Source organism: Pholis gunnellus, assembly GCF_910591455.1.
Source record: "Pholis gunnellus genome assembly, chromosome: 1".
Classification (NCBI taxonomy): Eukaryota; Metazoa; Chordata; class Actinopteri; order Perciformes; family Pholidae; genus Pholis; species Pholis gunnellus.
The window spans coordinates 20,074,984-20,099,401 of record NC_136528.1 but is presented as its reverse complement, the minus strand read 5'-3'; the positions used below and the strand labels follow the sequence as shown (position 1 = coordinate 20,099,401).

The window sequence follows — 24,418 nt, the reverse complement described above, 5'->3', positions numbered from 1 at the left end:
TCCCAGTGTTTGTTGGTGAGGGAAGCTGCCACCAAATACATCACTTGCCTCCATATCATCCGATACCAAAATCCAGTTGCATCAGCCTGGTTTCAACCAGTAGAGAGCAGTAGCTATGCATAATTGTATCCGTAGTCACCCACAACAACAATCTTCTGGCCAATGGCTTGAGGTTTTTTTCATATCTTCTGCCTTGTCCTATAAGAGCCACTGGGTGGTGACAAAATACTGCACCAACAGTATCCCCAAAGCTCAATGAATCATACCTTATTTTTCATTAACAGCTCTCTTGGTTTGCTCGTGTTACTTGCCAGATTTGTTACCGTCTGTCAATATTTGGAAACACCATTTACAGTCAGATGACAAATACTGGGCAGGAACATTTAGGCCATTACAAGTGAGTATTAATTATGTTCTGCTGAGCTGAGCAATTCCCATTATTTTTGAATATGTATCTCAGATGTAAAAGTACAATTTTAAAAGTACATTTAAAATAAGACTTAGATAGGACTACAAGACACACACACACACACACACACAAACACACACACACACACACACACACACACACACACATATAAGTGTCTACTGCTCACAGTGGCAGCCTGTTAGACAGGTTACACCCTGAGAGTGGCCTCACCGCCCAACATCATTTCAAGGCGAGCCTCAGTCTAGCTGGAGACTGGTTGTGAGAAGTGGATACCAGTGCCACCCATGTACTTCAAAAGAGCTTTCCTTTGAGTAGGCTTTTTCATTTGTCTCAGGAGAGGGTGGGACTGAATTACTGTACAAAATGTGTGAGCTACCTTTAAAAAAAAAAGAGTAATTTATTAAAAGATCATTTTAAATCAGATATGGGAAAGGACAGTCAAACGACATGAACTGGATACCAATGATACAGAGACAGAGTCACTTGAATTTTTCCGTCTGTGTATAAAGTTCAGATGATTATTCCACAAGCAGCATGTAAAAAGGAAATATTATGGCTTCACAAACTATCATCAATACTGCATATTGCATGGAATTATCAGTTGCACCTAAACATGGCTCCTTTTTGGTTACTGTTTAATCTGACAGAAGCTAAAAGGCCTAATTGCTAACATGTAAGTTACATTTTAAAGCACACAAGAAAGGCATATGCACAAGAACTTTATATAAATGTTGTTGGTATAAAGTTCTAATGGATGGTTGATTTGCACAAACAAGAGAGAAAGGCCCGTAAAACAGCGAAAAAAATATTAAAGGAAATTGCTTTTACTGTTAGATTTGACATTGTTACCTCCCTGCATGTGCTTTATGGCGCACTGGAGCGGACAAAGTTCAGGTCTGGAATGAGCTCGAGCCCGTTGTTAGGTAGTCCCAAAGCTGCGCATGCCCAGTTGTTTCTCTCCCATCACCTAATGAATATTTAAGTATATTCCGCGTGCAGCGTCGTTTGATTGGACCTTCTGGCTCCGTTTCCTGTGTTGTGTTTTTAGAGCCCAGTTTTGAGGGCACTGCTCCCTCCGCAAATTACTGTAGCTCCGTATTTGAGAGCACTGCTCCGCCGCTGTCAGCGTAGGACTCTGATCTGTCTGCACAATGGACGGAGGACACCGCTGAGGATCCCTGCAGTGCATCCATGCTTTCTGGAGTTTATCGGGAATATCTTCTTTTGACTTGGATTTTGTTCTCTGGCTTTAGGTTTAACATTTAGAGAGTTGTTGTTTTTTTGTAACAGTGTGAATTTTAAGGAGGTTTGTAACGTTACTGGATCGCGGAGAATACGACAGAGAAGACTGCGATTGTTTTATTGAAGGCAGAGGATGGTGAGTTATATTTACACTGGCTCATATTTTAAGATAAGATAATCCTTTAGTCGTTCCACAGCGGGGAAATTTGCAATTTAATGTTTTTTTAAATGTAATGTTTTGTAACTGTATTTTATACAGTACTGTACAGTACTTTTATACAGTATCAATAACACGTGTTATTTTATACTTCTATAATGGCACAGTTGCTATAAAGAAACAGACGTATAATCGATATATAGTCCATTTAATGTCTCCCAAAAATGACTGTCCATTAACCAAATCAAAAATGATAACCAACTCCAGTTTCTGTTACTTTTTTTTTGACAAATTGCTTTATTGTTGTTGTGAGAAAAGCTATAGGTGTCATTTGTTGGTATTTCTTTAATTATTTATGGTACATTGTTTTGGTGTTTATTCCCATTTTGATCATCAATCCACAATCGGTAAAAGTCTCCTCTGTCTGTCTCTGACTGTTTCCTCCTCTGTCTTCATCCTGACAGTCTCTCTGACTCATAGACTTTGTATAGGCTACAGTGAAAGTAATTAGACAGCACTGACCCACAGCTGTAGAATTACACCTGTGTGAGTGACACCCAGAGAGGATGCAATGTCACTTAAAAACATTTGTCATTAGGTGCAGCCTTTTCTTTAAAACTGGTTAGTCATGGAAGGAGAGGCAGCCCTGGAGCATGTGTCAGGTGGAGTGTGTGCGGCATTGTTGTTGTATGTATGTGTCTGTCTGACAGGTTTTTCCTGGTTACTGAATGCCATCCCTGGAGCAGACACGCCTAGAGCTAAGTTATCGAGGTCGTGTGGCCTAGTTGTTGTGTTTTGGCAACAATTCTTCAAGCTACATTCTTCTGTAGCGTAATTCCCACTTTAGCTGATGAACATAATAATACAGCTGTGATGCAGCTTTTTAGCACATATTAATGTGTCTTTGACAATATGGCTGCTTCTTTGTTATTGGATTACATCACTTTTAACCAAACATATCCGTTTGTTTTGGGCTTAAATTTGCCTTCAGGAATATAGAATCATTTGTTTGTATCTTAGCCGGCATGATTGCAGCTTCAAGCTTTGTTCACATACACGCAAACAATGTCCATTCAAAACAGGCAGGACTAAAACCTGTACTCGTAGTTCGGGTTGCCTAGAGACAAACCAAAAGGACAAAGGTTGCATAATATGCAGTCAGCATAACAGAGCGTTTGCACTTGAGCTGAGATGTAATACATTACTGCAACATTCCTGCTGTGATTCTGCTTTTGTGGAGTTATCACTTTTTATTTTGCGGAGTGAATGAGCAGTCAGCACAGTTGTTTTCTTCTTGTGAGGTAACTTAGAACACTCTTCAGCTTTGACATGAATAGAACGGCTTCAAGAACGGCTTCTAAGACGTGGTCAAAACACCGATTGTAGGATTTGTTTTTAAAACAAAGAGGGTATCATCAGTCAAAGAGAGAGTATCAGCTAATGTAGAGAGTAGAAGAGAGAGAAAATAGTCTGGTTGTCATCCTAACTGTCTGGAATAGCAGACACCAGCATCGCTCACTGGTTCTTTCTCTGCCAGATGCTGAATAGCAAGTCGGTATGACAGCAGATGGTTTGCATTAGTTTCTCCTACAGGGAGGTGCGTACTGAGTAACCCCCATCTCCCTTCGTTTCAAAGCTGGCGCTCCATTTTCAAACCGATCACTGCTGTAGAGATTTGCTCAGGAATTCAAGCCGTCTCTCTAAAAACAGGACGAACACTCATTCTGTGGACCTGGGGAACTCGTTAGGCTTGTCGCATGTGGTTCAGTACACTCGCACACTCTCGACCAGCTCCATACGTCATTTGTACAAAACTGTGTGTTCAATGAGCTGCTGTTTGTGATGACGGACATCAGGAGTGTTGACTTCTTCTACTGTTGCACTTGTTGTAAATCACTCTGGATAAGAGAAGCATATAAATTGCTCATTGTAAATTTCTGTTGTCAAGTTTGTGAGCTTTTCACTTAGTATGAGATAAACTTAAGTCAATTCTGGTTTTTACTTCTTTTTGCAACATTTCCATTTCATTATTTAATCTTTGAATTTATTGCAAGCAGATGTGGTACTATTTTCTTCCTCCTTTTAGATTTTGTTTCACATGAGCACATCCAGTCATGAAAAATGTTGACGCAACAACAAAAACCTTTATAGTCTGACACTGTAGAGATGAACGCCACACTCACAATAATGTACTCCATTACTCACCTCATCTTCTTAATTGGCCAACACATCTTTTCTTTCTTCTTAAAACTCAGGCATGGAGCCATCCAAAGTTGATTTGATTTATTGAAATCTTAAATTAAGTATTAAAGTATTAAGTATTCCTCTGTGCACATGATGCAAGAGGCTGGATTACTGACGATAAGTAGCAGGAGTTATTTCTTCTTTATTTGTTTGTTGTTGCACAGTAGCCTTTAGCTCGGCCAAATAAAACATCAGATACGTAAAATAAGGTGGCATGAAACCTTTGGGGTTTGTTTTATCCAAAATTAGTTAAACCTAAAGGATGGCCAATCATTGTTTCTACGTCATTATTTCAGTGTTGTCTCTTACCAAAATAAGCATATTTCGATTCACATTTCATCAGTGAGTCACCCAGAGATGACATCAAGGCTTCTTGTATTCCTGTAAATGTGAAACATGATATTGAACCCTGGAAGTGGTGAGGTGAGGAGCACCCAGCGGTTCTTGTGACTCAGTTTGTTTACTGGGTCCCCTGAGCAATGTCTGTGTGTGTGTGTTTGTGTGTGTGTGTGTGTGTGTGTGTGTGAGACACACCCCTCCTGGGGCCAAGAGTTCAGAGTATAGCTGCCCAGTGTGGCTCTATGTGTATGCCTCAGCCTTGTTTTCAAACTGACCACCAACCATGGACGCCTTTACTCGTCTACTTACACTGCTGTAGTTCTGGTTTTATAGTCTCAGCCGCCATGTTTTCACTGTGAGTGATGGGGAGAGGATGCACACAGCAACTAAACAGAGCGCTATACACATTTTCTCAGAGATCAACTGGCCAATAATTACAGAGCTGTAATATTTAATGCAGTTATCATGGGGTGCAAATTTAATCACATCAGCTGTAGCGTGGTAACAGTAATTACATTTTTAGCCATGCTACAGGTGGGGCTCTATGAATGGCGATGCTGGTCAGTCCCTCCACTACTTTTGCTCAGACTGAAATCTCTCAATACCTTTTGCATGTATTGCCATAACATTTGGTACAGATATTGGTGACCAGAGGGTTAATCATCATGATGTTGGTCAAATCTGCTGCACACATGCTCAATGCACCACAGTGCCTAAGTGCAGCCTTACAGATCCTCTTAACTTGTTAATGCAGTTCTTCCACAACATGTTTGAATTTGAAATTTAAATAAGGGGTTACATTAAGCACAGCTGTTTCTGCAGCTGTTCTGGGTTTGTGTTCTCACCGTTGGTGAACATCCCCATCAAACTAATAAGAGTGAAGTTGATGGAATTGTTTTATCAGAGTTTATTAATCATCTTTAGCACCTAAGCGTCTGTGCTGAAATTAATTTTCTCAAACATTTTTTTAAAAGCTTTAGGGTGTTAAACTAAATTGTCTTGCTCAGCTGTTTTTAGATCCTTCTCAATGCCTGACAGTCCACTTCTCTTTTTCTTTCATGAAGATAATAAAGTAAAGTAAATATACTTTGTCATAAAGTCTCTTATCTGTGTCAACATATTCATGTAAGTCCAGCTCCATGTAACATCCTTTAATGCTTGTTTAGTTTGTTTTCCTTGTTCTCAGACCATGAACCAAGCTGTGTCCTGTCGTAACCGCCCATTTGCATGTATGACTTTCCTCATCGTGGACGGGGAACAAGTTCAGACTCTTGTGCTCCGGTCTTCTCTGATAGTTTCCCATCGTCACATGCCAGCCAGTGTTCGGCCTTGTAATATGTCCAGCTCATTGGTCTTTAACTTGTCACTTGCTGTCTGTTTGGCCTGATTGATATTGTTTAACCCTACTTCCTTCACAGAGACACTGTCCTGGCTCATCTCAAAAAGGACCTTTATTTATCCAAGGGTAGTCGTATGGTGTTTAAATGAATATCTTACAGTGATATCCACAAAATATCAAGTTGAGTGTATATATTTTGGGCAAAGACCATGTGGGGAAAAACATGGTAGACAGAACAAGAACTGAGTCAAAGCTTTTAAAAGCCTTGTCAGATGTTATGTTTCTCTGGAGGGACGTGAAGGAACTGACTGGAAACAAAGTCAAAATTAGCTGGTTTGAATTAGTTGTCTTTTTTGGCACATGCCCCATGGCGGGGCTGAGTCAGTGCAATTCTCAGCGTGGAATCATGCAGTGACTGTCGTGTTGGAATAGTATCCTCTTGAACTTAAAGGTTATTTTCATCCTTCAACATGGTTTTACAGTGTACTAGTCATACTATGTCAGCTAAATATAATACTATGGTTACTTACAGCTGGGTCACAATAACATTAACAAAACTAAAGACATTGTGAACCATATAGCGTGCCCTAAACAGGACATTCAACAGCTTTGTCTTCTGATGATCTGATTGAAATGGGCTGCCTGTGGTCGACATCTGAAAACTGCCCATCTCAAAGATATTCTGCTGTGTTGAACAGTAGGATAGATTTACTCCTTCAAATTATGTTTAACATTGCCGTTAACGAATATTGACTTATGTGAGGTTTAATTGTACTTAAATGAACAGTTTACTTTAACGCAATGAGAAAGAATATCTCCAATAACAGTTACTGTATGTAAGCAGCCAATGTTCCTATTTGTAATACAGTCAGCACAGCATGTCTATCTACTCAGTTTGAATTGCTAATGGGGCTAATGGTCTCTTGTGTACAGTACAATTGTCTTCTGATTGGAATCCAGCTTTTCTATTCCTGCACTCAGCTTGTTATTGTTCATAACAGATAAATTACTGACGTGAAGCCGAGTAAGCAGATCAAGCTTGATGCAAACTTTGATGCGCTTCTTGTTTTAAGTCACCACCTATAATTATAATAATATCAAAGTGGCGGGCATTTCGTGCCCTCTTTTTTTAGATGCTCAGGATGAACACATCTGTAAGAGTATTGTGTATTTTCTTTTTCAACACTTAAGCACTGCTCTTTAATTAGGAGAATCACAGTATGCATCATCAACCAGTGCTGGCTGGTGCTCCATTCACCACATACTGAGAAGCAGCGCATTGACTTTCTGTGCCGTCAGTGCCTGCGTTAAACAGCTGAGTCATTCTTTTTTGGTACATTATGACTGTATTCACTTTGGTGGAGTTGAAAATGTCAAAGTCATTAAACTCCCATTTATCATATGCATGCAGCACAACCGTTCACCCAATGAACATGCAACAGAAAACACTGATGCACATGTCGACACATTCATAGATATGCAGTCAAAAGCTGTTTTAGTTTCACTTACAGTAGGTTTTGTCATGATAGAGCCTCCTATGGTATTTGAATCGACTAAAAACTCTCTGGAGAACAAGTGAAGTTTACTGAAACCACGTGATGTCAGGACAATGCATTTTTGCTCTTAGATTAAAGTGAGCTTTCTCACAGTAACGTGAGGCACCTTTGACCAATGTCAGCCTTTCAGCACTGTACTCGACACCCAAACAGTTTTTGCACACAGCGGAATAATTCCTATAATGTGACGTGTTTTTCAGAGATACACCTCTGTTTTTGACCGAGTCCTGGAGGTCTGTTTCAAGTTTATTTGTTAAAATATGATCAAGAGATATTAGATTTACAGAGAAAACAAAAGACTTTTGTTCAGGGATACAATGGCTCAGATTCAGCAAGAAGCTCTCTTTGAAACCTTTGTAGACTTTGACTTCAGTAATTTGCTTCTCTCATGGAAGCTGTTTACTAAAGTGAGCTGCCACTGTAGCTTGTTAGTGCTGATACTAGAGGGTATTTCTGCCCATGGTATATTATGAATAAATGGAGGCATTATTATGTCGTCAAAAACATAAAAGGCTGGGTTACTGACATAATCAAAGCCATCTTTAGTGAAATGCTAGCAACCCACTTAAATAGATTTATGCTCTAAATGCCAAATTCAGTCTTTTTTTGGTCAATTTATTTGTGAAAACTTAAATTTGTTGAGCCCATAATTTTCCTCTTACGTCTGAAGAAGTGATGGCGGCATTAAGATAATTCATGAGTGGCAGGAAACACAAGAAAGCCCTGGCATGTTTGGTGGCCTTTCACTAAACCAACGATTCACTCTGTCAAGCTTCCCCTTCCTCCTCAGATTCAAATTGAAAGAGTCTGCAACTTGTGTCTAACATGTATTCGGTTGCTACTAGGGAAGATGCTGGTTTGGGTTTCGTTGATTGAAACTTGAGACTGAAGCCCTGTTGTGGTACAAGGCATGGCTATGAATGAGTTTCCACTGCAGATGGTTTGTTTACATTCAACCACTACTGAGGCTGCTTTAAAAAGAAAATGTACAGTACTTTGTGACACGTCTTCAGTTGAATTAAACCACATTGTCTTTGATATTTAGTTTTATTAGCAGCCTTGTTGCCGTTGTCATCCACTTCAGAGGCTGAGATTAAAGTTTAAAGTCAGCCGCTCGGAAGTTTCCAAGGTTTTACTCCACCCGGAAAAAGAAAAGTGCTGCCACTCGTCACAAGCTGAAACTCTGTGTAGTTCATTCTGAGATGTGTTAAAAGCTGTCCAGTATCTGTTTACACTTGATCATTGTGTCCTCTTTCTCTGGGAGCGACGGTGCTCAGCCCTGCCCTGCCTGCAGGCACAGCATTATAACATCATCACAACCAGTCAGTCCTCATGTTACCAAATCCTGGCAGAACGATACACTTCATTCCTCCCTTGTGTGTAACCTCGAGCAGCTCAGATCCATCCCAGCATTAGAATTCTAGTCATGGAAACAAAGCACGAGGCTTGTTGGTCTGCATTATTTATATTGTTGCAGTCCCAATAACATGCAAGTGACCAATGTCACTGAAAGTTAAAGTTAAGAATGGCTTGTGCTCCCAGCTATCCTCTACTGTATGTGCAGGTGTGTATTACTTACATCACCTTTTCCTGTACACCTTATCCAGTGACTTTGGCTCCAAGCCTTTGCATCAATAGGAGATTATTGTTTTCCACATACGAGTAAGCGAAGATAGTAAGTAATAAGATGTTTAAAAAGAGAGGCTGTGTATCTAAGCCTAAGCCTAATATTTGAGGCTGCAGGCTATATATTTCTCCTTACAATCCGAACAGACCTTTCTGATATTTTTCCACAGCCAGTTGGCAAGTAAAGCAACAGGAAGCTTTCTGTCTTCCTCTACTGTATGTCATTGAGCCAGATGTGACTGCATGTTGTTTGAAGTGGCACAAAATGTGGATTTGCTTCTTTGAAAAAAACGCTTTAGTCATCGAGCTTTCATTTTGTTTTTTAGCTTTGAAAATGTCAGCACCACAACTTGAATTTTATATTATATATTTTTTGCAATCTTCAGTGAGAATTTTCAACACTTAGTTTAGAGAGAGTTTTTCTGCAGTTTGTAATTTTATTCTGTGTGGATTTACTCTTTAATCAAGTTCCAGCCTCATCTGGAGATTTCAGCACTAAGATGATCCCTGAAGTGTGTGTGTGTGTGTGTGTGTGTGTGTGTGTGTGTGTGTGTGTGTGTGTGTGTGTGTGTGTGTGTGTGTGTGTGTGTGTGTGTGTGTGTGTGTGTGTGTGTGTGTGTGTGTGTGTGTGTGTGTGTGTGTACAGGGCTCAGTGTGACCTTAATGAGCATCCCATACTTATGAAGTTCAGACCGGTTCAGACTGCCTCACACTGTGGGTCACTGCTCCTCTGACACCACACACACACACACACACACACACACACACACACACACACACACACACACACGCACACACGCGCACAAACTCTGCTTCTTCCACTTTGCCTCTCATCGTTGTTTATCTTCTCCCTCTACCTTGGAAAGGCCAACCATCTCAGTCAGCAGTTTCATCTGCCTCTGGTCCGATTACACGCAGTGAGTGATCCTGGATAAAGTGCAAACGTAAGCAAGAGAGACCAGGTGGAAATGCTGTTTAGAGAGTAATACCATTAAAGCTGTTTAGTTTAGGTCAAACCAGATATGTTTTGGATTCCAAATAAGGATTAGGCGAAAAATCTGTCAAATCAACCCACACATTACTGGCGTGTGTGTTGGAGATATTCACTGACCTCTTTTGGCACAGTTCAGGAGTGGACGGTCTTGGTTCACATTATAGCTCTTTTAGTAGTTTGAAATAGTGTCCTGTAGTAGCACTAGACAAAAATAATGACGATAAGCTTGGACGGTATTAATGTACAAAGGTATGATTTCAGGCTATTTGTCTGTGAATTAAGGCTCCCCAAGACTCAAGCCAAGTTCCAGCATCTTGCTTTCCACCTACTCATTAAAGCAAAGGGGATTTCAGAGGTGGACTGACCTTTAATCCAGCTATGCTCATTTTAGTGACAAGCCGCTCCTCCTCGTCATATACCTCATACCCCAGTGAAAAATCAGGAATATATGAAAGTTAGCGTACCATATTTTCTAAAATTGCTCATGCTCATTTTAGTGTAGCAATGATCTTGCAGATGTTTCAGGCTTGAGTAGCTAATCTATAAAAGCATACATTTGGGTGCCTTTTTTGTTACAATAGAACATATGTGGCTGTGTGATAACACTTATGAGCAGGGACTGTTTTGAAAAGTAGTCCTTGTTGGTGCATTCAAAATCAGATAATTGGAGAGTCCACTTCAAAAAGTATTTTATTCACAAGGTTTCCAAGTTTTAGGATTGTTGAAAAAGTAAAGATAGGGAGAGAAACAATAAGTGAGCATCTTGAAAAGGACAATGTGAACTTGGTTCTCTTGCATTAAAAATGTGATTCTCAGGTTGGAGGACAAAGTCTCCCAAAAATGTTTGAACCTATCAACAAGGATCGACAGGACATCACTGTTTGACAATGATGTAACTTTGTCAAACAAAATGAAGCTGACTCATTGTGCACGATGATGGATTGTCTATCACAAGCACGTTGTAAGTCTCTCAGTATGATTTCCATACTGTACTGAAATAAACTGCTTGAGGGAAGTAAATCAATAAAAAAAAACCTTATGGTATAATTTGGAAAATGGTTCTCAGTAGCGTAAAGAATACATGATTTAAAGTTAATGGGCTAAAACACGCAAAACCACTGGCATGGTGCTTGAAGTGTTCTGCCTGTTTGCTGCATGACGACTAAATATTTTATCTTTGAGAATATCGTGCAGATTTGTTAAAGCTCATGCAACAGTGTGATCTCTAACATGCATCAGGGAATAACTATTTTGTTATGTGAAAAATTTAACTGAGCAAATCTTGAATCATGACACACTGATCAGGCCAATACCCCCTTCAGTGCTTTTACTCTGATTGTAGATGCTAAACTCAACATGTTATTCTGATGGCGAGGCAACTCTTTTGTCTACATTTGGACCACATAATTGTTTAAAGATCAAAAATACTTTACACTCTGCAAAACCCATCGGAAAAATGACAAAATGCAGGCACGAATTAGAGCATTTAGAAATGTATTTTAGGTTGCCAGAACAAAACAAAAAACAAAAGTAATTTCAAAGGACAGAGTCTTTTGGAAACTCTCCTCCATTACTGGAATTACCCTTAATTTGTAATTTAATTTGTGACACGTGTTTACCAAATTAGATTACTCGGGTCTTTGTCCTTCGCTCTTTTGCCAGCAGGCTTTTCAAAACGCAGTCATTGGTGAGTACTGATGATAATTCGGAAATAGCTGTCACATCTGAATCACTGCTGTTGGGCAGTTATTCATAGCCCTACATCCACATCTTTTTACATTTTACCACCAGTTGCTTTTGAACTATTCTAAAGAGGAAATATTAACAGCAGTAATATATCGTCATGCAGTTAGTGCATCTGAGAAATAGATGTTTGGTCTGATTATTAAGTTTATTAAGAGGGAGGATTGTTATTTTTCAACACAACTACAAAAACATTTACTGTGTGTTTATTGTCGAAGCTTTAATTCTTGAAATTTGTCTTTATGACAGGAACGTTTTCGTAACAGGACATTTTCAATCAACATTGACTTTAAAAATCAGGTCAAGTATGCTGGTACATGGTGGCACTGCTAATCTAATACGTGAGAGCTTATCAGACATGGGGTCTCTCCTAAAGCGGTCCAGGCCCAAGTCAAAGTCACATCCTCTGAAATGCTTTGGGCATTTTCCTGGAGTTGCATTCAGTACATGAGCAGTAAGTCCGGCATGTAGCACTAAGAAGGCTGTGTAGTTAAGCCAGATTTGGCTTCATAGGCTTCAACTAACACATCCTGCAGTTTGTACTTTAAAATGTTCTGATCTGATAATGACAAACAGGAGAATCGGCGTAGTCCTGTGCAGAAACTAATATTTTACCAGTATTCGATTTACCTTCACCACATGTCGTCCTCAATCATTTGCTTGTACTGAGGTTGTGCTATTTCTCCAGACTTTTGGTACGCAGTGATTAACAACTTTAGTTGCTTCTTATTTTAGAACAGAGGAATTTGTTCTTATGGCTTCTATCCAGATTTGCCTCAGAGGGCAGAGCACAAATGTAGTCCTAACACATGGTGGACTGTGTGTAAGATCCTGGTGAGCGAAAGGAGAACGGCACAGAAGGGAGAAATGAGGGGAAAAGTGACGCTTATGATACCGAATCAAACCCAGCCATTTCCTGTCCCCCGAGCCAGAGCTGCTCAGCACTCTCCATATATGGTAATGGTATTTTCATGGAGGGAAACCCTGGGCTTATGGATCAGGACTGGTATTGAAATTCCTTTGTATTTAACTTCTGGGAAAAGGTCTGGTCCCATAGCTTGATTTTGGATGATCTGGAAGTCTTTGATTTTCAAATGGGAAACTAATGAAGTTAAAACTGTCTTATTCTTCCATTAATAACTGTTGTTATAGTATCTGTCAAGATATCATTAATTCTGATCAAACTGGCTCTGAACACTATATATTAGTGATGTCAGGCGCTCGGCTCTTTAATGAGTCCACGTGTTGCCGTGCTCGGGAGGAAGTCTGTGGTTCCATGGTGATGATGTTGTTATGGCCACCACATTTGTGCCAGATGTCCCTTGTGTGTGTGTGTGTGCGTGTGTGTGTGTGTGATTTCTTATCACACCTATATAATACAACTAATTGTGTTTTGAGTTGTGTGTGTTGCTGTTTTGTTCGAGGATAACTGGTTTGAATGGATGGACTTTGGTTATTTTTGTAACCACTAACACATACTTCATCTACTCGGACACTTCTTTGTGAGCGAATACTCCCTACTGCCAACAAGTAATGATGGGCTGCTGTTATGTTTACCTGCCTCTAAGATAAAAAATAATTTACTGTCAATCTGCAAATTAAACATTAGGTTATCGTTCTTAATTGTTATGCTTAATGTACAATATGTATGTTGTACTGCCTAAACTAAAATGTCCAATTCCCTTATAGGCATTATAAAGTTGTATTGTATTTAACATCTGCATACTTCAGTAACATCACAGTGTTACTAAATTAAAATACAAGAAAATCCAGAATTCAGTAAAACATTTAGGGAAATATCTTCATCATTTTTCAGATTGATAAAAGTATGTCAAATAATACTGTAAAAAGCTATTTTCATGTTCAAGCAGAGTGGTTGTTTCAGGCACCTCCCAGAAGTCCTTGTGTGTATATGTGCAGCCCTCCTTCGCTGTGCAGCGACTCCCTTAGTTCACTGCTGTAAGTAAGAATATTTTCTTAGTCCTCTTGCCTCATTACACAAGGCCTGAATCCAAACAGATGAAACAATCCTCAGAATATTAGATGTTTACCTCCTACATGTCCAGCTTATTACTTCTCCCTTCTTGAATCTGCACACGTTCATTCCAGACATAGCAGAGAGAGGTTAAATATAGCATTTTCAAGTGTTTTCACTCTGTGGCTGCCAGCTCTCTCTCTTAATGTCTGCTCTCAGAGAAAATGGTTTCATCTGTCATAGTACTATTAATAAGTAGGTTGCAGCCAGTAATGGCATGAATGAAAAGAGTTCATCAGTGATACAAAGAAAACAGGCTTAACGTCTGCATCCACAATCTTCAGTCCGAACAGTTTTACATACATTTTGCCTGAAACTTTCTTCTTGTTCTTAATCATTTGCCTAATATTATATGTGATGTACTTGATGTTTGTGTCTCAATATTGTAAATCAACCTCTCCTTTCGTCTGCTATGTATGAACGACGTCGATTGAATGTCTGTTCGTCCTGAAAGATGGATCTCTTCTTTGTGGCTCTTCTTTAGGTTTTCCATTTTTTTTAGGAAGCTTTTCCTTCACCGAATCAAAGGTTTTAGATATTGTAGCTTGAACAGATTGTAGATCCCTCAAAGACAAAATATTTCAAAGGCAAAATCGACTTTACTAGAAGACTGGAACAAGGTTTCTATGCATGTCTTCCTTCTCCACAACCTGAATTTGCTTCTTAAACTCCAATCAAATGTTCCTCCCCTCCTTTCTCTCATTGTCAGGAGGTGCTTTTGTCACTGAGAGTGACATCAACCTGTTGTTGTTGCTAAGACAGGAAGAAAGTCAGCATCTCTCTCTGCCGCACCTAAAAAGCAGTAAAACATGTTAATGGGTGTGATCTGAAGAATTAATCAAGCTATAATTTGCTTCTCGCCTCCTGAGGGGGAAATACCTACAGAATTAGGGTGAAGAGCTGGAAACATTCCTCGTCATCTCCCATGCTATGACCGAGTCTGTAAAGTGGCTTTAATTTAGCTGTTGTAAAGAATGAAGTCACCCTGAAGGATATTAAAAGCTTGCTTGCCCTCCCCCTTCGCTAAGTCATTTAGAGTAAATTACCAAATGCAAAATAACTTTCCACTGGTTTGTTTTGTACTGTGACGTTAGTTTGTGGATCAGGGTTTTGCTCTTGGTTGTTTTTGTTTCATCGACTTAATATCTGTTGTTGTTTTACTCACAGTTTTGGTGTTTTGAAGATTGTTTCCATTACTAAAGATTAGTCAGTGTAAATTCAGACTATTGTGTATACATTGTTCATTCCTGCATTGTATGATATTTCATGGGCTGTATAATATTGAAATCAAAAGGACACTACAATCTCAAAACATAAAGAAGGAAACAGAATACAATTGACAGTGTAAGTTTGTTCTTGACCTTGCACGCAGCAGTTAAGAAAAGATGAATTTAGGATCATTTTACTAAACGCCACAAATATCAACCGCTAGATGAAAAGTCAGGGGATCAAACTCTGGGCACCACGAATGTCTGTAAACAATTTCATGGATATTTTTCCTCTAGTTGTAGAGATATTTAATTCTGGACCAAAGTGCTGAACCGACTGACTGACATCCAAAGAGACATTCCTCTAGCAGGGTTAAAAATATCGATATATGTTATAAGAATAAATTATCCCTCCTCCTCTACATCAAGTACAGTATCTTGCTGTCGAAATATGACAGGATGATTGATTTATTTCTCTCTGCTCCTCCCTCTCCAATCACTTGCTCACTAAAGAGGGAGGAAGTCAAGAGTTAACTTGTGTGTGGCTTAATGTTCTGGATGCTCTCTGCAGCTCTGAGTGGTTCTCCATCCAGGAGAAAGAGACTCACTCCTCACAGCACATTGTGACCCTCGTCCACAGTAGCAAGACAACACTGACTCATAGCGCAACTGACTCATAGCGCATGATGAATGACCTCAGTTCTCCGGAGACTCACTCGGCTAAAACAAAAACAGGAATGTAGGAACAAACCAGATTGTTAGGATGTGGACAAAAGTTGGGTCAGAGCATCTTTAACACTTGGACAAATAACACAAAGCACTCTTGGGAATCTGACCTTGCACTATTTCAAAGTAAACCCAGGTCATTGTGCTGCTGGGATCAGAAAATGTGCGCACTTTGACTTTTCGTTGCTGGGATAATAACCATTTTCCCCTTGGCTTTCATTTTGTGATAAAACCGCACTACCTTGGCCTCCGAGTGTCCTGTAAAGACGCTCTTCCTTCACGTAGCAGTGCGTCAGTGTCACCTTGATGTCAGACTCTCGATTAGTCCACGCCGTCTCTTTGTGTCTTTCTCAGTGACCTAACAATTGTACTTTGTATGTGTTTTGTTGCAGGGGAGCCGGGGGTACCGGTACCACTGGCAGAGCCACAATGTCAAACTCAGCGGAGTGGATGACATGGTGCTGCTCAGCAAGATCAATGAGGACGCCATCGTGGACAACCTCAAGAAGAGATACATGGATGACTACATCTTTGTATCCTTTGCTCACAATCGCAGCTCACACCCCGGCGAGAAATAGCCGAGCCCCTGTCTCATCCCTGCTATTCCCAGAATAGCTGAATGGTCATTCATAGTGTTGTTGTAGCAGTTGAGTAATAGTGTCAGTGTTGGGAGGTAACGCCTTCCTCCTGAGTCTCTGCCATGTGCAGGGGGCAAAAGGCCTCTTTGTACGTACCTCCACCCAGACCCTTTATCTCCCACTCCTTCACCAAAGTCAGGTTTTATCTAACTGTGGTGCAAAATGTGAACAAAATGGTGTAAGAAACACTGGATGGCATAATGATGACATCACGTCTTTTTTTTTCCAAATCTGAGCATTGCTGCTATCTTTTTTTGAGCTGCTGTCATTTTTTATTGTGGTGGGGATTTAAAATGGGGAGTTGTGATTTTCATACAGTACATTGCACAGATGCTAGGTTTAGGTTTCTAAAGTGCAGCTGTGGCCACACACACACAAACGCTATTCATGACGTCAAATGAGTGAATGAATAACCCCCTTTGAAAAGCAATGCTGAGCAGCTCATTACATAAACTTCATCCTCTCTCCGGCAGTGCTCAGGATTATGAAGTTTAGTAAATGCTGGCACTTTTAGGTTCAAAGTCTCTGAGTCAGGCCTTTGATTTGGGTCAGTAAATAGCCGTAACTGTGAGGTCTCCTTGCCAAGCCTGTGGGTCACTGTAGGCCACCCACAATAGCAGCTTTATTTGCCTTGTGCTGCATTTTGGCTTCAGGGCATAAAACCTCATAGTGTTATATGGCCGGTCTATTCTCTGTCATTTGTAAGCACTGGATACTTATTTAGCCTCAGGCCTGATCACCAAATACTCCACTGCTGCACTGTTGCACTCTTGACGTCATGGCAGCCTTAGATTAAGTCATTTATTTTCTATGCTATAATCTCTTTGTAAAAATGTAATACAGATGTTTTGCCATTAAAGAGTGAATGTTTTACAATTCATACATAACCTTTGCACTTCCAATAAGACGTTTTTTCTGCTGATGTGTTTGTCTTCCTTGTATGATCTTTAATGTATAACCTTCTCAGACATATATTGGTCCTGTGCTCATCTCCATAAACCCGTTCAAGCAGATGCCCTACTTTGGGGAAAAGGAAGTTGAGATGTATCAGGGAGCAGTAAGTAGGATACTATATGATCTATGAACACGTTTTCAATGGCTTCTGTTGTCTGAAAGATTCAGACCGGAAAACTCACTTCACACTGTAAAAGCACTGATATGTCTGGGGGTTTACGATGGCAACAGTGCGAAGGACAAAGGCTTCGACATGAACTGGGTTCATTGCAGTGCGAAGTTTCCAGTGGACTGGTGCAGATGTTGCTGTCAGAAACTTGACTCAACCATTGAGAACACTTGGCAGTACCTTCACAGCACAGCCTGTTTGAGTCTGTCTCCCCTCTTGGCCGGCCTGCTGAGAGTGGGCTTGTCTCCTTAAGCCAGGGACACACTGAAAGACTTCTAATATCCTAACTGACTGTGAAAACACTCAGCAATACACATGCCAGATTTAACAGTTTGGCAGATTACAGTTAAGTGCGGGTTCAGGTTTGCATAGTGTTATCAGCTCGAACTACAGAAAGTTCAGATTTGTTCAGAATTGTTTGAACCAACCATTAAGTTACCGACGTTGGAGGGCAAAAGATTTAGCATTTATAAGCTATCCTATTTTGTTTTATTTAGAGCAGACCAAAGCCTAAGCGGGGTTAATATATATTTTATATTTTTTAGTGTCAACAAACGCTCCAAAAAGACCATATTCAATCATGTGTTAATCCATCTCTCACTACATCCCGACTTTCCTCTCTCTTTGAAGAGGCTAGGTCATTTTCTAAAACAGCTGGCCACTGCAGTTTTTTTGCAAATGTTATTCAAACAGGAGTAAATTGGGCATTTTTGGAGGATTATTTTCATTTTGAGGATTAATACACATTTGGGACTCTAGTGAGTATTTATAGTAGCAGGATGCGGGATCAAGTCAAAACACAGTACATTGCCCATGTTCAGCATAATGCTGGGATATGTCACCCAGCGCAACAGTGTGGCTGAAGTGAAGTGTGTTTTGACAACAACCGAGGTCTATGAAACAAAAGAATAGATAAATTAAGCTTTGGCTACACGGACAACATTAGTTTTGGATTAACAACCTCTACGAAGTTACAAAAGCTGTTTGTTCAGTGATTTTAATGAAATTCTTTTGTCAACTCTCAGGCTCAGTATGAGAACCCTCCTCACGTCTACGCTCTGGCAGATTACATGTACAGAAACATGATGATTGACAGAGAGAACCAATGTGTCATCATCAGGTAAGACTTTGAAAATACAGTCGTGCATCATTCTCAGCCTTCGTCACACATCAAGAACTAAACAAAAAAATGTATTGAGTGTTCATTTTATGAACTCACTCCTCTCTAAATGCCCAGGATAGGAGAGAGTGTGAGATAGTAATCTGTACAATGTGATCTGTGAGGTATTTTGAACAAAGCGTAGCTGCTGCTGAGCCTCTGCAGGTTGTGATAATGGTTGGGAGGGGAATCAGAGAACAGAACAGGTTCCACAACATCATTTGGTACAGTTGATTGACTGAGAGTGATGTGTTTCTTTTGTGTTTTTTTTCCATCATATCACTTTCATCTGGAATGCAAATGAAGAGAAAGAAATGTACTTATACGCAGATATGAAAACAATGCACAGTTCACAGTTAGACGTGGCCTCAGTACAGGACCTGAGATGGGAACAAAGCAGCAGTTACAGTGGCTATTTTTGAAGGACTTCCTGGTTTAAAAAGAAAGCAACAGGAAGAACACCTGCATGATCCTTGGCCCAGAATCATTCTTTCTCTACATTTAGGGAGATTTTAGGTACTTTCACAGCCTGTTTGAGTTTGTCTGTGAATGTTTTGGAGCTGTAAAGCTGTGGAGAGAAAAGTGTGGTGTCATGATGGGGGCTTTACCCATAGGCCCAGTCACCTGAGCAGTGTGGTTGCTATAGTGCTTGCCTCATGATGAATGACCCCTGCTTCAGCACTTTTGCCTGTTGTTTGGACAGCCAGCAGTTGCTAGTTCAGTTTCCCACATAAAGGCACTGAGGTGGATTTTGTGATCGACTAAATCAGCAAAAAAAAAGCATGGAAGTGGTTTTATGATGAACCAGGTCTCTGCAAACAAAGGCTGCTGTGAACTGCTGGCCAGGCAGTGTGGTCAGCATCGGCCCGCGTTAGCGCTTTTCCACATTTACTAAGAAAATGTGTGAATTAATCATAAGGGGAAATCAGGATGAAATGGTGGAGCAGTGTTGACCGTCCTTGTAGGGGAATTTGTGACTTGTTATTGAGTTTATCTTCCTGCTATCTGCATATTACAGCATGTGATGACAGGGGTGAGCAAGTTGGTGTTTTTCAGTTTGGCACTCCCCGTCAAACTATTAGATGAAATCAGAGCTGTTATCGGAGGACTAACCGCCTCACATGTTCCAAGCACAGATCAGAAATACACGATCACTAAGTTTGTCGACAGTTTCAACAGAGAGCCGTGCTTTTCTGTCGTGAAACATAATCCTGCAAATTAAAGCAAGTTTGTTCAGTGTTGGCTGGCTTATTACTTTCTTTTCTTTTGTCTTATTAATGGCCGCTCACAAGTCGAATGTGGAGGATCATCTTTGTCAACTGACTCTTGGTCGATGGCTTTCGTCCCGGTTGATTCTGTGACTGGCTTCACAGACGGCTCATGTCCTCTACTTTCGGTGTTCATGCAGTCTTTTGTCCAGAGGCCCTGCGTGTTCACCGATGTAGTATTCCCCTCAGCTGTTGCACATGAGGTCATACACGACTCCAGTCTTTTGCTCCTTCCTTTCCAAGGAACTGAGCACAGCACATCAATTATTTTAGGCTAAATCCTCTTCTTATCGACTGTTGAATTGGGCCTTAAAACAGATTAACTCAGGCTCCCTAATCCTAAGAGTCGACTTGGACATACTGTACATGCAACTAGTTCTGTAGGAATGCAGTGCGCCTTATTAGATTTAAAACTAGAACTCAGTGCTGACTGGGCATCCTTTTCATAGCTGATGTCAGTAATGATTTATGAAAGTTACTGCTTAAATCTTTGTGCCTCTGCAGTGCATTGTTTAACCTTGTTTGGTTAATAAATCTCTGCGGAAGTTAACAATGCCTTCAGCATTTCATAGCCAAAACAATGAGACTCGCCCATTTTGGGGCCTTAAAATGAGACTCCAAATCCAGCTGCAACTTGTGTTGAAAGAAGCTCTTCAGAGAATAACTTTCATGAGGAAAACAATGCTCTCAGATTGAGCTCTGGAGTTTTTTTTCTGACATTAAAAGTAAAACAATGTATCAGTTTTTGGTTGTTAGTTAAGTAGTAAGTGTGCATGGAGGAAGCCCAGACAATGCTGAAGGATTTGGAAGAAACAGGGAGGTAATAGGGGGAGGGTCACAACCATATAGAGACTGCTGTGTAATAGAGTGGCTCCCATGACTTCCTCTGGCAGCCTCTAACAGTCTGCAGCTGTGTTTCTCACAGAGGCATTACCGACCTGACTCTCTACTTTAAGGCACAGAGAGAAGAAAACAGACTTCACCGTGATTCACGTCCAAACCTCATACATCAAAATAAATATGACACTGGCAAAGCGAAAGGCAAAGGGGAAAATAGACAAGTGTAGGATGACAGGGAAAGAAATGAGGGAAAAATCTGTGAATGTGACAAAACAGAATTAATGTCCTTGTTGCTGCAGAGTTCATTTGGCCAGATGTGCTGTGGCCTAACACACATTTAGCTTCTGAGTTGAAATTTGCTCCCAGTTGCATAAAACACATTTGGGTTTGTACAGTAAACAGAGTGTGTACACATGAAAGCAGGAGTTGGGATTTCCCCTCTTTATTCAGCAGGTTCAGCATAACTGATGGGTTAGAAGCCATCTTTGCTTAGGTGGACACAAAGATGCAGACATGCACACTCTTTGCTGTCTGAAGTTAAAATGTCTGCAGTGTCTTACAACAAGAATGAAGTCAGTAGTTGTGCCTTGATATAAAGCAGGATGTTATAATTGTAATACAGAATATGTACAAATACTCTCTTCATTGGTGGGACCTGGAATTCAAAAGTAACCTCATCATCATGACCATGTTTACCACAGTAGTTCAATCATGTAAACAAACCACCTACAGCTTAACAACTATAAGGTATTATTTCCCATGTGTTGGAACTGAAAATAATGGCAGCATGCACATACAATCAGTAAAAGCACATAACTGTCTCATTCTCCATGACGAATGGTTGAAATACCAAACAACCACCCAGGTGTGCATGACGTCTGAGCATAAACTCAGGTTTCACATGCTATATTAGTTAATGCATTAGGTGGATTGAAATGTTCTGCGCCGATTGTAAGAATGCAAAAACGCATTGCTTAAACTTCTGTCTGTTTTTCAGTGGAGAGAGCGGAGCGGGGAAAACTGTGGCAGCCAAATATATCATGAGCTACATCTCCAGAGTGTCAGGGGGCGGACCCAAAGTACAGGTGAGAGGTGCTGCTTTTTTTTTTCCTGCGAGGACGGTATGTAATAGATGCATGAGATGTTTGAGATTTTTGAGATGTTGAGCTGCATCGATGGAATGATAGTGTTGGACATGCTGGAGCTGAACCTCAATGTGAAATGTTGGGGAAAGCATCCGCACACTTCTGTGCAGCAATCAGTCATAGTGGCAAGCTTTTGATCAAGGTTCTTCAAGTTGAAGAAGGTTGGAGTGTAAAGATGGTTTTTCTATCATTATTATTAGTATTACCATATATTCACTGGAGTGGAAATACATTTTATTATGTAACATTTTCAAATGAATGGGTGTCCTTCATAACACATCCCACTTCTCAAATCATTCACAAAATGCCATCTAATGTAATGGCACCGCAGACTTTTATGAAATCAAACAACATGTTTCTTCTTCATTCCTGCACATTTCTAGTTAGACCCAAATCTTCCTCTTATCATCTTCCTCCTTATACCCCATTATCAGCCCATCAGCAGCCTCTTATTCACCCAGCCCCCTTCAGCCATCTGGCAGCCCCCCAAACCAGCAGATGTCCAGTTCCTAAGCTTGATAAAGATCCAAAGTTTGATGAGGAAATGCCTGCACCATGATGGCAGAGGGATTTTTATATTTAATCCACTCAGAGCTGCTTCCACCAAGGCAACGTTAGAAATCATCTCCAGGCTAGAGATTAACAGTAGAGCTGGTAGTCTGACGACATCGCATGTGTTAAACTTGTGTAGCATTATTATTATTGTTTGTAGAGTTGAAAGTTGCAGTATAGATGTACACTTTAAAGCTAGTTATACAAATAACTATCTTGGTGTTGTTTGTTTAAACAAATGGGGCCTCTGGACACACACACACACACACACACACACACACACATACACACAAGCACGTTTATGCCTCCACCTCTTCCAGCTCCTGTTCAGCATCGCTTCCCGTTCACATGGTTCCCTTTAGCTTTGCACACATTGTGCGGTATTCTCAGTACAGCACATGCATTCTTATGCAATGTGTTTATGGCTTGTGTTCACATGTGTGTGAGAATAGTTTTAAAAAGAAAAAAATCCCTGACAGCAACACATCCGTTCATCTGTCCGAGTGTTCTTATCGTCACAAAGACTAATCACATCGATCAATATTCGTAACTCGAACTAAAGATATAAATATCTTATGGATATAGACAATTTATGTTAACATCTTGAGACCCTGTCGGAAATGTGTTCTCACTTTGAAGTTGTTGTCTCATGGATTTAGTTTAGAAGCTACATTCATATATAAGTCAATACTTGTCAAATGTGTATAGGAAGAATCTCCTCTGCCTTGGAGGAATACAATATGATAAAGTAGTGAACTGTTTGATTCTCTATAAATAGCTTTAAGTGTGAAGTTGCAGTGGTTATTTTTCCTTTCATACAGGCCTAAATTTAGATACGCAAAAGAATTCTTCTTTGTACAATAGTGGAAGTGGGAATAGCTCTGTCTGCTGTACCAATTTAAAACTCATGTGTTTCTGACATGCAGATGGCTCACAGGAAAAATAATGCCCTCCAGACTTTGTGTGTCTGTCTGTAGATGTGCTTTTGTGTGTGTGTTTGTGCTTGTATTTGAGTGGAAAGTTCCAGAGACGTGCACACCAGCCTGTCAGCGAGGGTGTGAAGTGTGTGGTATCCCTACCTGCTGTCTGTGACGTAGCTAACAGCTTATTGCATCTGTCTCCTCGCAGCACGTCAAAGACATCATCCTTCAATCCAACCCGCTGCTAGAGGCGTTCGGCAATGCCAAGACCGTGAGAAACAACAACTCCAGCAGATTTGTAAGGCTTTCATTTTTAAGTTTTTACACTTTTTGAGAATCAGGACGCCTAGCATTATAGTGCAATTCATAACAGGTTCTTGTTGACTAATGAAAACGTTTGAAAAGCCACTTCAAAGTAAAATACAAAGGACACATTTTTTAAGCCTAATTTTTTTTTGTGTATCAAAGCTTATTTGCAGTGTAAGTGAGGACAACTCTGGGAAACATAGACACAATTAGAGAAACCCACTCACATGGCAAATCCTGGACGGTTTTGCTCAGAGATGGGTACTACTTACCCCAGAATAATTTGAGGACTCAACTTTTCTGTGGCGCACCTTTTGGATCCAAGCTGAGTCTTTTGAACACAATGATTTGCAGTAACAGATTTTCTGTTTTACTGCACGAGGAAGCAATCCTCATGTGTGTCCTGGTTAACCAGAGCTGTGCTGTAAGGACACGTTGCATTGAAAGACATACATGCAGAACCACTGAGGCACATTCTTCACTGCTTACAAAGTAACTTGATCAAAAAAGGCTTAAAATTGGTATTCAAGTTAGCATACAAAGTCTTATTGTCTCATTACTCAGGATATGTTTAGAGCCAGTTTGGGGGAAATGAGTTTGGTTTGGCACTAATGGCCTGAGATCGCTACTTTTAAGGTACTGTCTTTGAATAAATAGTGTCTCTGTTCACTTTTGGGCCATGACACATTACAGGTTTGTCTGGGGAAGAGAGCAGGACAAAAAGCAAGATCAGATTTTTATATAAATGTACACACACACCACTAGCACAAGAACAACCAGGGGCCAGTATTCAAGATCTTATAGCTCTGGCTTTAAACTTTATTGCAG

The 24,418-nt window shown here is 40.3% G+C and overlaps 1 protein-coding gene across 2 annotated transcripts in view; it reads left to right on the top strand.

Moving 5' to 3' along the window:
• The first annotated feature begins 1,549 nt into the window (after nt 1–1,549).
• myo1ea (myosin IEa) overlaps nt 1,550–24,418 on the top strand; it is a 45,302-nt gene continuing 22,433 nt past the window's right edge. For both annotated transcript variants that reach the window (XM_079186392.1, XM_079186391.1), the window contains exons 1-6: nt 1,550–1,808; nt 16,032–16,172; nt 17,245–17,334; nt 18,426–18,520; nt 21,665–21,752; nt 23,493–23,582. In XM_079186392.1, coding sequence (XP_079042518.1) covers nt 1,806–1,808; nt 16,032–16,172; nt 17,245–17,334; nt 18,426–18,520; nt 21,665–21,752; nt 23,493–23,582 — 507 coding nt within the window. In that variant the 5' untranslated portion in view covers nt 1,550–1,805. The remainder of the gene's footprint in view (nt 1,809–16,031; nt 16,173–17,244; nt 17,335–18,425; nt 18,521–21,664; nt 21,753–23,492; nt 23,583–24,418) is intronic.